We start from the raw sequence: 15,660 nt of genomic DNA, 5'->3' as shown, positions 1-15,660 counted from the left end.
TAATTTCCCGTGTTTGAGACTTCTTCCCCGAAGATCACACACTCACACACACGGTCGTACTCTGTTCTCCAATTGTCCATCAATCTCTCATGTTCTTCACTCTGTTACACTGCGAGCAACGGCGGATGGCATAATATCTGCGGCTGTCTACAGCAGTGGGATCAGAATATCACAGAACGGGTCCCATAGAGAGACCTACAGTCAATGTTGTTGTGGCGACTGTAGTGTACGGAGAGAGAGGGAGAGTTAAAAACAAAACTAGAGGGATAGATATGGTCTGGTGAAGAAGATGCTTTGTGTCACACCATTATCATTTAGGCCCTTATGCATTGTATTGTATACCAAACATCTTTAGAAGGCTGTCAACTGTATGCTTAGGGCCTCAGACATACTAGATCTCACCATCGTTGTTAGAAGCTGTCAGCGGTATATAGGATATATGTAGTCATAAAAGTAGTCATACTTTATGTAAGACATTGAATTATCTTCAACATAAATCTTACTTACCGTAATGGATCATATACCGTACTTGTGGTTTGTGAACTTATTTAGGGGCGACATTGAAACAGTGAAATGTAGAGCAGCTTTGGGGTATGTTCTCATGTACAGGAAATGACACCGTCCTGTTCTCCTCCTCCTCTCACCCCGCTCTCTTATTTAGTTTGGGGATTCCATTCCATTAGATTATTTTCCCACCACCACCTGTGAATTCTCCTCCTCCTCCTCCTCCTAAGTTTTAGCACAGATGTAACATTTCTGGGGAGCAATTCCATCATGATAGCTGCTCCTTTCCCAGCACAGAACAGCAGTCCTGCAGGGAGTTGGAATCCAAAGATAGCTGTGTTTCCATGCGACTGTATGGGGAGGACAACATCAATTACATATCTTTGGAAAATATAATAATTTGTGGCTGGTTTGGAATTATACAATAGACTGGGATTTGTGTAACTGCTGTACTTTTACCCGACAAGTTATCTTGGCAACAGTCAGATAAAAGGTCTTATTAGTATACAAAGAAACGACGTGTTATGCTTATGATACTGTTATGGCAGGTGAGAGCTCACATCTGGCGCCTGATATAATCATGAACCGTAGTGTGCTTCAGCAGTGGAGTCTATAAACTGAACGGAGTCACCGTCTGTTCTCTGCATTCAAAGTGTGGCAGACAAAAAAAAGGTATTGGGCTTCACTCATCATCCTCCCCCTTGCCCCCTTTTTCTTTCAAAATGTGTTCCACCTGATGAGGGTGATTTCGGGACCCTAAACGGTCAGTAATTACTTTTTAAAACGTTTTTTACATTTTTTTGTTTTTATTTATTTTTAACATATTTTGCTATCCTCACTTGTTAAAAAATACAAGTGCACCGTATTGTAACGCTAGAATCCTTATACCTGACAGGTGAGTAGACCAGTTGACTGGTTGAATAACTACCAGGTTAAATACCAGGATGATTACTGATTCCACTGTGTATTCTGTACTGCAACACTATGTTATAAACCATAGGCCTATACTGCTTCTGTGGTGCATAGGATAGAAGCTATACAGTTTTATTGTTGCGCCACACGATCATTTAAATGTCAACCTAGTTGAAATTGACATAGCCTAGATGTATTTACTGCTTCATAAAACGGTCATATTTGATTCCTTGCTAAATGCATAAGTAATGATAAAACTGACAAAGGGCATATATTTGCTCTATTGATATAATTCATACCGGCAAACATGGCACGTAAAAATAAAGACACTTGCTTTCCAGAGCCACAAGAGTGTGTTGTGTTTCCTCTCAATTAAATTAACAGATTCATTAACGCTAAGGTCCCCCTATAGGTCAACCATCGTCAGTAATCCCCTTTCACGCTGTATATGTTTGTATAAAATATTCAAGCTGGAAGCAAGGAGCGGTGTCACTCAGAGCGCGCGGGAATGAATGAGCAGGGACACCGCTCCAGTTGTTGAGCGGCAGCACAGAGGGATTTGGCAAGTCAGACAGAGACCATGCACTTGCTTGACATACATTCAGTGCGCACTTAAAATGAATGACTTTGCGTCTTTATCTGGCATGCAATTGCAGGCTATTATTTGCTGTCAAAATCGGAAGCGAATCACACGCCTATATCAGTCTTAATCTCACACACATGCTGTACATAACATTAACACACAAAGCAGATTACTCCGTGGAGCTGCAAAACTTGAGTTTGGAGTAGCCTACTTACCAGCTGCAGTAAAGCGGGATCCTCTTCTTCAAGTCTGTAACGCACTATCACCTGACTGCGACCAATAACAGCTGCATAAATGACAACAAAGTTATTTTGTACATGCCTAGCTAATGAAAATACAACAGTACAACATAAATATAGTAGTAGGCTACAAATAAACACAATACTGTACGTGTAATAATAAATATAATAATCATAATATTACACATTTTTTAAAAAGAATAATATTCTTAATAATAATCATAATTGTAATTAATACAATTATATATAATTCATTCAAATGAATTGCAGATTTTTAAAAAATATTGAAAAATACTCTAATATCAATCTATTTTCAGCTGTGCTGTCTATATCGACCGCCTTTTGGAATATTTAATGCCAGATGTTGAGCACCTTTTCCTCTCGAGCTGTGCTTCCGAGTTCTCTGGAATCTGATTGGCTTTGGACAAAGGCATCAAACAGTCGAGCCTCTTGATTGATTATTTAATTATCCATACAGTTGATAGCTGCATAGGACAGGACAGAAAATATAATACTTTATTTACATAACCAATCACAGCGTTGAAAAGGTGGAGCCTCCCTCTCCATCTATAGTGAGAGACAGACAGAAATAGAAACAACAGCATCACAAGGAAATACGTGAATAAGTCAAATAGAGAAACCTTAATTTAAGTAATAACCATGTCATATAGTTGCAATAGAGAGAAATATTTTGGTCGATATAACCTTGAATAACACCTGTGAACAAAAGGAATAAAGTACACACTTGACGTGTTTCAATCCTGGTCAGAGTGATGAGTTCACATACACTTTGTTTAAAACACACAGGGAAAACTTCAAATAAAGTACCTGTACGCACCTGACTGCGCCTGGCACGTGCGAGAAGCACCTCAATATACACATCTCTTTCGCTCTTGTAGGTGCATGGGGCATGCGCCGTTATACATGCTCCACTCATAGTGGTTATTACGATAGTACAAAATAAACGCACGTCCATAGAGGCAAATTAATAAACGTTTACAAATATAAAACATGAACAACCCAAACCGCTGATGTTCACTTCCTTAACACTCTGTAACCCTTATACTTTCATCCCTGGTATGTGTGAGAGTCAGTCAAACTTGCAACGCTATCATTTCGGTCCCTTTTCCCCCTTTCAGTTGTGGTCGTGTGGGTTGAATATGAGAGTGTTCCAACTTTTCTTCTTCCGGATAATATTCTTGCTTCTTCGGCTGCTCATACGTGGTAGTCATAGTCCGACAGTCACAGTTCATTTCACTCGGATCAAACAGCCTGGGAGATAAAAAAAAAAAAAAAAAAAACGTATCACGTTTACCAAAAGATGCTCACGTTTGGTCCTGCTCAATTATCCCCTCCCGTGAAGACAGGTGGCGCGTGTCCCAGAGTTGGTTCTCTCCTCTCCTCCGTAGTACAGAAAAGAAAAAGAAAAAAATGTCATTAGAAGAGGCGTAACACGTCAGTCCGTCCCCAGGTTTGTTTCCTGGAGTGTCTGAAAGAGATCAGTCCTAACCTGCCCTAGCAGGAATAACGGTCCTTCCGAACCACTATTTCTAAGGCTTTATTATCGTTGCAAGGATCCCTGCACATTTCTCTCCGCAATTGCTTACCGCTGCAGTCTTGTGTTATCACTACAACCGAAGTCAACCGAAAATATACTACTATACGAAATCAGGTATGTGTCCATTTCTTTACCTCGACTAATAACCTTTATAAAATAGGTCATTTATCATTTTAGAGATTGCGACTTAGAGCTTTTATAAGGGATTTGGTGATGTAGTATTGCGTTCACTTTAAACTTTCTCTACCTGCACAGGTGGATGAGGTAGCGGTGCCTTTTAAATATCTAGGCTTGCAAGTGCGTTCCAACAGAAAATATGCAGTTTTATAGAATATGATGAAAAGCCTACTCTTCGAGCCGAAAAACCATGAGAAAAAAAACAAAAAACAAGCCCGGTCTTATTCAGCTTTGGATTCACTTTCACCGAGCCAAGCACGCAGCCTTTTGTATCCAACTCGTTCTTGTTAGTGTCTTTCTTTATTTTTTGGTTTCGTAGAGTAGTTGTCTGTCTCACAATATGGTAAATATTCGCTTATCATATCAACGTTATTTACATTATTTTGTTCAGATAGCTGTAATATGTTTCAATTCCTGTCTGGATAATTGTATTTTTGTTGACACATCATTTTGTGGTATTTGTTAGTTTTTGTGTGTTTATTTGTTTTTCCTGTCGTGGGTCGTTCCAAATAGTAATACAATCCATTGGCAGAATTTAACACACTCATTTCGCACGATTAGTCCATTGAAAGCATGAATGTTTTCATGTTTTGTCTGTTTTTACTTATTTATGCATGTACGTTTTTCAACATGACAGGCCTAAAACGTAAAATATGCATGCTATCTAAAATTAACCTTAAACGAACAAATGTAGTAATATTCGTAAATTAATTGTGGAGTATATTTACATTTATGCATTTAGCCCTACGTATTTCACAACATAGCTTTTTCTATCATCTTTCATTTTTATTGTTTTGTGTTGTGAGTGATATGGGCCTAGCTGAGTGAAATTGCTCTTCTTTCCACCCTGTGATATTTACATTTGTCACAAAGCCTATTGCTTGAACTCATAACTTTAACATTGCCTCTGTCATCATCAATGTAGGTAACTCTAAATTTAAAAAATGTAGGTTAAAAAAACATAAACCCAGAGAAATCAATGTAGGCCTACTGTTTGCGATATTCGAGTTATTTTATATATATATATATATATATATATATATATATATCGAAGCAGAACATAAAATGAAAACAGCACAAAAGAAAGAAAAGGATCAATGGTACAACTTTTCTTATTTGAATTAACAGAATGTAAAACGCGTGCTTAACCCAGCACGGCCATGACTTAGTGAATTATGCCTCATACTGAAGGTGCAAGTCCCTGTCTCCCCCTTTCTCTGCCTCCTCTCCTTCCCCGTCGTCATGTTCACTTCCACTTATCATCATCCCCGATCACTGGCATTATAAAGATCAACAATACATTGATCGACCCCTTATCGTACTCTAGCATAGGTATAAAATAGAATAAAATGTGTATATTGGGTTTTCTATTGTTTTCTGTTTTACTTGGCGCCTGAAATTTAAATGGTTTCTCCCAGTCAGTCCAGTGTACCCACATTGTTGCTGCCTGTGTTTGGTTGTTAGATATTGAGCCTGCGTGCTGCTGCTGCTGCTGATTCAAGGAGTCGAGTCCATGCGAGCTGCCATCTGATCCACTCTTATCAATGAAGCACGAGATCATGGCGGATGGCCCCAGGTGTAAGAGGCGAAAACAAGCCAACCCAAGAAGGAAAAACGGTAAGAAAATACATAAAAAATAACATACTGTCATTTGCAAAATAGGTTTGTTGTGGATCTAGAGCTGTAATGTTGTCACTGTGACTGTAGTTCAGAGGGGCTGGCTACGAATTACCAAATGCGTGTTTTTGTTCTGCTCTCGTCTCATAGGAAATAAAGGGACACTTCTAACGGGGAAATAATGCGTAATGTGTCCGTATTGTACTGTGTACACAGGCGGGACTGTCTATCCTTCATTGTGAAATTAGGAGCACAACGTCTTTGCTAATTTCGTAATTTTTACAGAGACGATTAGACGGAAGTTGTAATAAGTTGAGAGTTTATCGTTGCGCGAAAAGACTGAGTAGCAGTGAGAGGAATTTCAGAAAGTTTCCCATCCCATATAACGGTTCAGTCGTGAAGTCCTTTATTGTCCACCAAGACAAACCCGTTAGATGAGGACTGATTTTATTTGCTGTTCTGTAGTTGACGTACCTGTAGATTTAGTTGTTTGAGCATATCTTTTTTCAGCAAGTGTTTGTTCCTTATGCTACACATTGCTTAGATTCTCACACTCATGAGTATATTATTTCATTAATGTAACTCGTTTTTATATGTCTAAACGTTATTGTTATGTTTAAGTTCTCGCGTTGTACCCAAATTATTTGTTACAGTGTTACATCTACTTTCTCTCGAAATATTGTCCCCTTTTTTAGTAAGGAATGATTAGTGTCCCACACCGTTGGCAACTGACAAGAATATGAAACAGAACATGGGGGGACAATTCGCTGTGAACACGCTGTAATAGCTTAGTTGACTAATTTATTATAAACAAATAAGATGGCATGTGCGCTAAGATGGTGATATTGACCGGTGGTGTGTCTCGTGTCATTTATTATATTATTAGCAATATGAAGTGCTTGTATGGAGCAAATAGCGTTGAAGGATACGTTTGTCACTCTATTGTCAACTGTTTGTTCACCCACCGAACTGTGTTACACGTTGGGAGTTATTGAACCATGTCGTGGATGACTTTTCGTAGGGAATATACGTTTGTTCCTTTCCCTTTTGTGGACTGTACACTACAATACACCCCGTGCACAAGTAAATCCAGCATCACCACATGTCTGGGTCCCGAGATCTTTTCTTACACGGGAATGCCTTGTATTTTATTTTGTACCTGGTATTTTCAGTTTTACTGTTCACAGTGGCCTTATCAAATGCGTATGCATTTTGCTTGTACTTGTGAAATGTCTCCCTTTATGTGTCTCTTTTCCTTATTAAATGTTGTGTATTGATTTTCGTACAATCAATACAAGGAGAGTCATTGACAATTACAAGCGTAGCTTCCAGCTTGTTGTTGTTCTGAATAACAAAAGATAGGAGTGAAAGTAAGTTCCCCTTTTCACTGTAGTTTTTAGGAGATAAGAATGTTCTTTCTTCCTTTCTTGCCTCTGAGCACCAGTTCCCACCTGTTCCAGTAAACAAAAGTTTGGATTACTTTCAAACACTCCATTCAAGTAAGTGTTTTCTGACAAACACACACCTGATGATTGACATTTGCATTTGTCAGACAGAAAAATCCTTTCAAGTTCCCTCCATTGCAACAGCAGCAAGCAACCTCACACACTCTCAATGCAAAAATAATTAGCATGGTATTTTAGTCGCTTCCCCCCCAGTGCTGATGTGGTGTGCAGTGTGCACATATTATAGGCCGACTGAGCAAGTAGAAATTCGGCATTCTTGATTCTATCATATTTTTCTAATATGCCATTGTGATCACAGATGTTGCCCTCCCTATTTACATTTTCTCGTCACGAGATGCCTTCAATAGCTCTCTCCCTTTGGGAATGCTGTGGTTGAGCTATTCAGACAGAGTGGATTTCATTTTCTCCCCTGGATGCATGGAGAGATGTCATAGGAGCTGAGCTTGTGTGTCTGGCCGTTTAGATAACACCACTATATAGCTATCTATGAGGATCCTTATCAGGACGATAGCCTACATACTGAGGTTACTTGAATGCAGTAAGCAAGACAGAAAACATAGACCATCAATTGAAATATTTTGAATATTGATAGATTGATGATGTAAATGATTTATTTACGATATGGGTAGAAAAATACATTATTTTATGTATGACAGTTTGTCATGTTATCCAGAAGACATTTCTCTGTAGTTATAGATTTTTTTTGTTGTTGTAGGATTTCAATGTTTTGATTCACATTTACGGCTACATTTTGTAGCCAGTATTCTGACCTTAGAGGGAGATTCTGTAATTCCAGGTACATTTATTCAGATTAGGTTATTTGGTCCCATTATCGTAGGTAATAATGCTTTTCTAGCCAGGCATGGTGTATCTGGCTTCGCTGTTTGTTGATAACACAACTTTGGCGGGTGATTCTATAGGCCCACATATGATACGATACATACTTATCGTGTCCATAGCTAAAGAGTGTTTAAGTCAATCTCACAGTTCGGTGCAAGGTGATATTGGCAACCCTGTAGTTTGTTGGAGTTTTCTCTCTGCCTGCCTTCCCAGGTGTTGCAAGTCAGACCCAGCTGTGGGGCTCGACCTCACTGTGTGTTTATAAGTACAGCTGGCAAAGTACTCCACAAACCTTTTCCCTTCTAATTGGATTAGTCAATCAATACTTTTAAAAATGAGTACTTTTGAATGGCACACTTTCAGTTTCCACACTTTTATTGCCCTCTCAGTATGGGTAAAGAGACATTTGCTCTGGGAATGACAGACAGTGGTACTGGTCGGCATCTCCCGCTCATCTATTTTGTTTACGTTCAACTCTGGACTAATGTTGGAGTTGTGTGCGTGTTACGTGGTGTTGCTTGTATTTGGGTGTGCCATTTAATGAGGTGGTACATAAAATGGCACCACTTTTTTTTCAGGGGAAGTTTAAAAATGTAAACGTAGAAATTCAGTTTTCCCAAAGGTCTGTTTATCTGATATTTCCTGTAATACAACACAAAGACCTATACGTTTTTTTCAATCAACAGAAAGCCTCTCCATAGCTGTTCCCATGCTCCAGAATATATTGATTACATAATTGAAGGTATAAAAAAAGAAGAAGCTTTCCAGCTTCTCTCTCTGTCTCTCTCTCTCTCTCTCTGGCTCCAATAGTTTAATACAATGCTGTGAATGTGATTATAAAAGCCTGTGTGCATTCACGCTAAAGATATAAAGGAGTCTCACTAATTCTTTAGCCTCAGCCCTGCTTTCAGCCCAAACAATGGCAGATTCCTTCCAGTCTAAACATTTTGTCCATCTCTATTATTCATTTGCTTTTAAGGTGCATTTACTCCCCAGCCGAAGAGAAAAAGCCCCCCCCCCCCGCCCCCTTCCCCTTTTCACAAATTTCTCCTCTTCCCAAGGTAGGCACTATTTTGTTGCTGTCACAGGGAAAAGGAGGGCAGGTTCGCTAGCGCTCACGGACAATTGATTGTCAGTCGTAATGTGTTTCATTTACATGTTTATCACGTCAATAGTGCTGGGGTGTCCACTGTACCATTCATGCTGCCATTCCCACAAGGGTGCAATTGTCTAAGCAGCCAAAGCTAGTTACCTTTTCTGATGGCTTTTTCACTCGGGCAAAAATGGAAAGGGAGGTGTTGCCGTCGTGCGTCAGTGTTTAGAGAAGGATTATTTTGTTTAAGCAAGTGAAATAATTACTGCAGATATTATAAGCCAGCAAGAAATGATCTCCTTTCGGCAGGGGCCTGCACTGTTCGCATGGCAGCAGTGACAGTGGTGAGGCGTGAGGTGTCCAGACAGACTCAGGGTTTTTAGAAAAGCTATTTCATATGATGAGGTATTATTAGATTGTTTACTTAAGACTGATAGACTGATGGTATCTGGTAATGGTAGGTACAGCATGTTGAGGATGTGTGTTTTTGTGCACTTTTTCCAAAAACAATATCCTGATCCTGATTTCTGGCATGTCGTTATGCGAGGCCTTTGTTGCCCTTTTCACCCTTTTCAAGCAGATACAGTTGGTTGACGCATCACTGTAGTTTGTTGTTTATAATTATTTATTGAACGGGGGTCATCATAAGCTAAATATATCCTTCTGCTCAAACTACGGTAGTCGGACGTACACCACTGAACACTTTTGTGTTACCGGATCTCTACCTGTTAGATTTCAGAACTTCCGGAATAAAAAATAAAGCCTAGTGTGGTGACTTTTGACTTAGTAAAGGTTTTAGTTCATTCAAAACTACATAGATCTCCTTAACATCACATTCAGCCACAAACACATGTTGTGTTTGCTGTGATGAACCAGATTCACGCCAGTATCAGATGATTCTGAATCGGACAGAACATGACCATCTCTACAATCGGACACCGATACGCAACTTTATCCCCCAAATTTTGTCTGTTAAAAAAATCTAAAAATCTTTCCCATTTTATTTTTTTTGTTTTGGGTTCTCTATTTTTTTCTCCCTCTCTGGCTTGTGAAGATATTTTCGCCTAACGGGGAGAACACACACAGCAGAGGCACGTTAGCTGAACCCCTGACACCGCGGTCTTTGGAATGCCTTAGGTACGATTTCACTTTCGCTCACATCAATGCTGACCTGAATGTCTTTCATATCTGATCCGCCGTGTCTCTCCCAGTAAACATCCCCCGAGGGGAGAACAAAGAAAGGAGCTCTTCTTCTTCTTAATCACAATTCAGCCCTTTCACCGCCAGCAGGCTACATTTGCATTCAGCATCAGAAAGGCCGAGATGAAAAGGGGGAAAAAAGGAAAGCAGAAAGGAGAGCAATAGCAAAAAAATAAATAAATGGCAGAAGGGTGGGTGGTGAGCAAAATAACTTAGGTGTTTGTGGCTGTTTGTTGGGCGTCCCCTGGTTACTAGCCTAATATAGCTCCTACTCTACCGGTGTAGGCCTGGCCCTCCTGACGGTCAGATAGTGTTACGAGATGGCATGCCTGTACTATTCATGGACACTCACTCTCACACTTAAAGGAGAAAAAAATGAAAACGTGTCTGAGACGGATCAGATTCTAACTTAAGAGGTCTGTACTAGCTCGGCGCAGGTGTGTTTAGACACAATTACTTTTTGGGGGTGTTTCTTTTTTGTCCATTTTGAAATAAGAATTGGAGAGCAAAGCAGTGCTTATGTCTACTGTTATTTGTCAAATGGCATTCTAACGTGATATTGTAGGGATTCCTTGTGGATGTGTGTTTTGTATGTCACCTGAAGAGCAGGTGTGACAGAGGTCAATAGGAGAGACTATTTCTGGAGTTGTTGCAGTGTGATCTTTCAAAGTATAATGCTAGTTGATTCACTGTGCTGGGTTTGCTGAGAAAAGTTTAGTCGTTGTGTTATGAGATTAAAATAAAAACCCGTTTAAACAGAGTTGCCATTTTTGTTTCTCTTTACTTTATAGCTCAGTACTCTTTCTACACTAAGATTAGATTTGGTCCCCGCCCCTCCTAGAAATCTGGACCAAAGTTTAACCACATGCCTCCACTCTTCTCTTAAGTTGGTTGGCGAGATATCTTTATTGTATAGTGAGATCTATTTCTTCTCTCTCTCTCTCAATCAGACTAAAGAATCATGTATGCAAATCCGTTGCCAAGCTTTCAAAGGGGGGATGCTTCAGCCTACAACTTTAAATGCATCATGTGATATGAATTCCGTATTCTTTCTTTTATTTTCCAACCAGAACTTTTTGTTAAGAAAAAAAAGGGTTATTAGTACACCTTCCCCCCTTCCCAAGCTGACCGGGATTTAGACAGATTTACTTCAGCAAACACCTTTGGACACTGGGGGAAAGTAGGAGTCTGTTTGCAAAAGGAGTCTTTTGTTCCGAGAGGCGCAGGGATAATTCTTTACTAGGCAGGCGTGATATTAACCCATGCTTCGATACCAGGGGAAGTGGTTAACTCTTTGTGGACACACACTCACTCTTTACTTGGACTGTTCAGGTTTCTGCTCTTCTCATGCATGGACCATTTTCTCAGCTCTGTTGAAAACCTCCCCTCTCTCCCTTCCGATGCCTTCTCCTTAAGTACGTTTTCTGAAGTAAAAGAGTCAGAACAGCCTGTTCCATGTTCTGCTCCGTATTTTTTTGTGTGGAAAAGCTGCGATATCTTGGATAGGGGACTCGCTTGGCTTTATAGAATAGCCAACCCATGATTATAGCTGAAATTCCTTCCCTCTGCAATAGCTTCAGCTCTAGTTGCTGTTCTGCTGGCAATGTCTTCTGTGCTGCTTACATATGTCACTGCTGAGGACCACAGAATGCAAGTAGTACTGCTGAGTTTCTTGCGTCACCAGTGACTAAGAAAAATGCATGAATCTTAGCCAATGAGAAGGCTGTCCTCAAGCCCCCTGGGCTTAATATGTTGATTTAATGTCTCAATATTCATTATGCTTAAAGCGAATAGACATTTGATCATGTTTTGATGATGCTTAAGTCTTAAGTTTGACTTGTTTTGAGACCCGGTTCACTTCATCCACCTCAAATTCTTTGTCCTGCGCTGGGTCATCTGGTGCTGTATTTGGTTGTGTGTGTGTTGTCCGTAGTTCAGGTTGTGTGTGTGTGTGAGAGGACTTTAGCGACTCGCGGGTGTGAAAGATTGAACGATGGAGGAGAAGTGACAGAATTAGAGGTGTTTGCGGCGTCATTCCGCCGTGACTCGTCCTCTAAGCCCCGTCTCTGTCACCGTCCTCTTGTGACTTGACAGTTCATATCCACTCCCCTGTAAGGTGACGTGAACTCAAACACAACTGAAGTTGGAAAAATATTCAGTCGAATGTCTTTCCCTTCTTTCTTTCGTTCATTCCTGGGCACTTTTCCTTCCCCCCCCCCCCCTGTGTGTGTGTGTGATGCAGACACAAGGCAAACACTGAAATTGAAACTTCAGTGGACTGGCAAATAATTGCATGCATTTGGACTTTTCATTTATCTGTGTACTTCCTTATCCTTAAGCCCACAATGTTTTATGCATTGGGTGAGAAAAATACATTTTAGGAAAAATATCATGCCTCATTTGACATTTTCTCAAAGTGAAAATGCGAAGTCTTTATTTGGCCCATCCATTCGGTCCCCACCCCGCTGTTTGCACACATCTAGTTGTTTACAATGGCTCGCGTGTGATTTTCAAAATGTTCCACGTGTCAACTCTCCTATTTGCAAGGTACACAGGATATGACTCGCGACAGGTTGCATAGCAGGTGTGAACTCACATTTTTTCGCTTTTCTTAATTAAACAAATTGCAAGTTTAAAGGCACCGCGTTCTGTGCGCATAATCTCATCTCATTTCATTATGGTGTGTTGCATGTGACTCACAGTCAGCGTAATACACAGAAACTCGGCAGTTCTAGCTAATGCGCCGTCTGTGCTTCAGAACAAGAGAAATACAATAGAAATCACAATGGAAATCTCCCATCCTGCTGATTGTCCTCTTACAATATACATCTGGATTTTGCTCATGAGTGAGTAAGTATAGTGCCCACATGCATGCCATTTGTGGCTGCTCCACACCCCCCCATAGCCTAAACAGCATGTATTCCGCAAGTTCAATAATGACTGTATTATGGCCTATAGAAATATTGGTGTGCTAATGATAATGACTAAGAGTATAGCGCTCCATACTGCTGTCGGGGATGGGGTGGGGGGCTCTACTAAAACGCTAAAAAAGCAAGGTAGCAGCACTGGAAAATGAAAGGCTCTTTATCCGATCAGATGGCTTTTGATGTGGTTGGTGGTGTATGAATGGCGCCGTGTTTCTCGGTCCACCGTTCGTTATCTGCATGTTCAAAGTTGTCACCTTTATGGGGAAAAACAATGCTAAAAGCTGTTCCTCAGTTTCCTGTTTGATCCTCTGAAGTTGGTAGATTTAGTTTTTTTTCCCCCACCAGGTCTGACCACAATGCAAGCATGCACACACACACACGGGCCCGCGCATGCACACACACACACACACACACGCACGCACGCACGCACACACACACACACACACACACACACGCACACGCACACACACGCGCGCGCGCGCTTTGATGTATGTTTGATTGTCGGGTGGAAGAGCACTTCTGGCAAGGTCATGGACACATGGGACAATCAATAAGAGATTGTCAGATTAAGGTATCATGACATTTGGAAATGTAGGACTTTTTCACACACATGACTCAATGCGTTCTCCACTGTTATACGATTCCCCTTAATAACACCTAATAGAACATGTTGCCTCATTCCATCTCATTTCCTTCCATTTGTTTGAATCATGTAGAAGCCAAGTCACCTAGAGAGATTTTCTCCTTTCCTACCTTTGCCCGGTTGGAAATGGAGACGGTTGTGTCTGTCTTGATTAAGGACAAACGGGGTCCATTTTGAATATTATGGAAGGTAACCGTACCACTGTTATTCCTATGCAATTGCAGTTGATTGCTGTGCAGATTCAGTCATTTGTAGCGCTACATTTTTGTCCCTTTAAATGCTTTCATCTTATCGTTTGATCAAATGAGCTCTTAACTGAACGTTGCAGCAATAGAGGGAGCTGTATGAAATTACATTTCCCCTTGTTATTCAAACATATATTTAACCTTTGGTAAAAAAAAAGTGAGCCAAGAAGAGAGAAAAAAAAACGCACACCTCCCCCCTTTAAATGTCATCGGTAGTAAGGACACGTGTAACGATAGTGTGTGAACCAGTCTGGCCTTGTAAAAACTCTGAGGTGAATTCTTGTGTTAATAGGTTCTGACTGACGATGGAGCCCCCACTGAACGGCCTGTGTCCCGCCGCTGTCAAACACCAATGTCAAACAAACACCTCCTCAGGTAGCTGGAGGATAATCACACCGACAGGCCTGTCCTCAGCCTTTCTGACACACAGGACCAGAGCCATAGGTTGGAGGCAGGGTCAGGAGAAAAGGGTTCGGGTTGAGGGCTAGAGGATATCACTGGGAATGGGGTAGGGGTGCAGGGCTAAGGTTAGGGTTGGGGCTGGGGTTGGGACTAGTTGTGGCTAAAAAAGGCCTGGGCGGACTCGGTGCCTAGACGACCGTAGCCTCTACCCGCACTATCACTGACTGTTTACCCTCTGTAAGTCCAGGCTCGACCCCAGCCGTCAGTAATTACTGGCTACTCCCTACTTTCCTACCCAAAGGAAGATTCACTCTTATCACTCCAGAAGTCTTGTTCCAACATTCCTGAGATAAATTCTCCATCACTTTGTTATTCTTACTACTTAGGGGTATTAGTATTAGCATGCCCATCAAAGCAGACCTTGTACTTTCCTTCTCTCCACGGCCATATCAGTGGTCGTACATTACTCCTGGGATGTGCCATTGGCAGCAGCATAGTTGAATAATGTACGGGCAGAGTCGTATCGAACTGAGCCGCTGACATCAAAGGGAGTCGGGATGATGAAGTAATGTAAATATATGGCTGCTAACGCGGAAGTTAGGTTAGAGCCACACAGGTACTTAGTCTTGCGAATTAAAGGATTAATCAAATTGCACTTCACGGTCCAGGTACCTGGTTGCATCAGGGCTTTGTTAAGAAAATGTGTAGGAGGAGAAAGTCTCTCAATATTCTGTCTGTTTTCATTCAAATGGCAGGGACATGTGGAGAGGTGGTGAGGTTGAGGGAGAGAGAGTGTGAGTGTGAGAAACAGAGAGGTAGAGAGAGAGAGAGAGATATTTTCCCTGTATGTATTCTAATATTGTATGGGTCTGGGATATTATAGCATCTCAACATGCCGAGTAGGCTACCTTGTAAACTGGCAATCACAGGATCTGTAATGTTATTACTTTTCATAATTAGTTACAGCAACACTCGTTCCATACTGCCGGAAAGGAATATTCCTTAGTAATTAAAGTCATGAAATATTCAGTTATGCCTACCTTTTCAGCAGTCTCGCAAATGAGGAAGCCATTTTTAATGTCCACACTGCCTCTGATTTTATTATAATGGCAGCTTGGCACATCTGCAATTAGTACTTCTACTGACAGTTACCATTTCTGAGGAGCGGTAAGAGGCAGCAAGGGGACACGGGGCGGCGGGGGGAGGTACGCGGAGCCGGGCGCTATTACATGTGCACCAAAAGCCACTCTCTCT

The 15,660-nt window shown here is 41.0% G+C and overlaps 1 protein-coding gene and 1 long non-coding RNA gene across 5 annotated transcripts in view; one reads left to right on the top strand and one right to left on the bottom strand.

Moving 5' to 3' along the window:
- Positions 1-710: 710 nt before the first annotated feature.
- LOC139372543 (uncharacterized) lies at positions 711-2,697 on the bottom strand. The gene is made up of 3 exons (XR_011627464.1): positions 2,611-2,697; positions 2,215-2,248; positions 711-854 (listed from the first exon to the last, which is right to left on the bottom strand). It is a non-coding gene; the product is annotated as an uncharacterized lncRNA (long non-coding RNA).
- A 1,016-nt stretch (positions 2,698-3,713) lies between these two features.
- LOC139373259 (zinc finger E-box-binding homeobox 2-like) overlaps positions 3,714-15,660 on the top strand; it is a 78,017-nt gene continuing 66,070 nt past the window's right edge. For 2 of the 4 annotated variants that reach the window (XM_071113565.1, XM_071113563.1), the window contains exons 1-2: positions 3,714-3,910; positions 5,438-5,590. In XM_071113565.1, coding sequence (XP_070969666.1) covers positions 5,518-5,590 — 73 coding nt within the window. In that variant the 5' untranslated portion in view covers positions 3,714-3,910; positions 5,438-5,517. The remainder of the gene's footprint in view (positions 3,911-5,437; positions 5,591-15,660) is intronic. The other 2 variants (XM_071113564.1, XM_071113562.1) reach the window with 1 other exon arrangement.

This window comes from Oncorhynchus clarkii, chromosome 18 (genome assembly GCF_045791955.1).
Source record: "Oncorhynchus clarkii lewisi isolate Uvic-CL-2024 chromosome 18, UVic_Ocla_1.0, whole genome shotgun sequence".
Classification (NCBI taxonomy): domain Eukaryota; kingdom Metazoa; phylum Chordata; class Actinopteri; order Salmoniformes; family Salmonidae; genus Oncorhynchus; species Oncorhynchus clarkii.
Note: the sequence above shows the minus strand (reverse complement) of the source record. Positions and strands in the feature narration are given on the sequence as shown.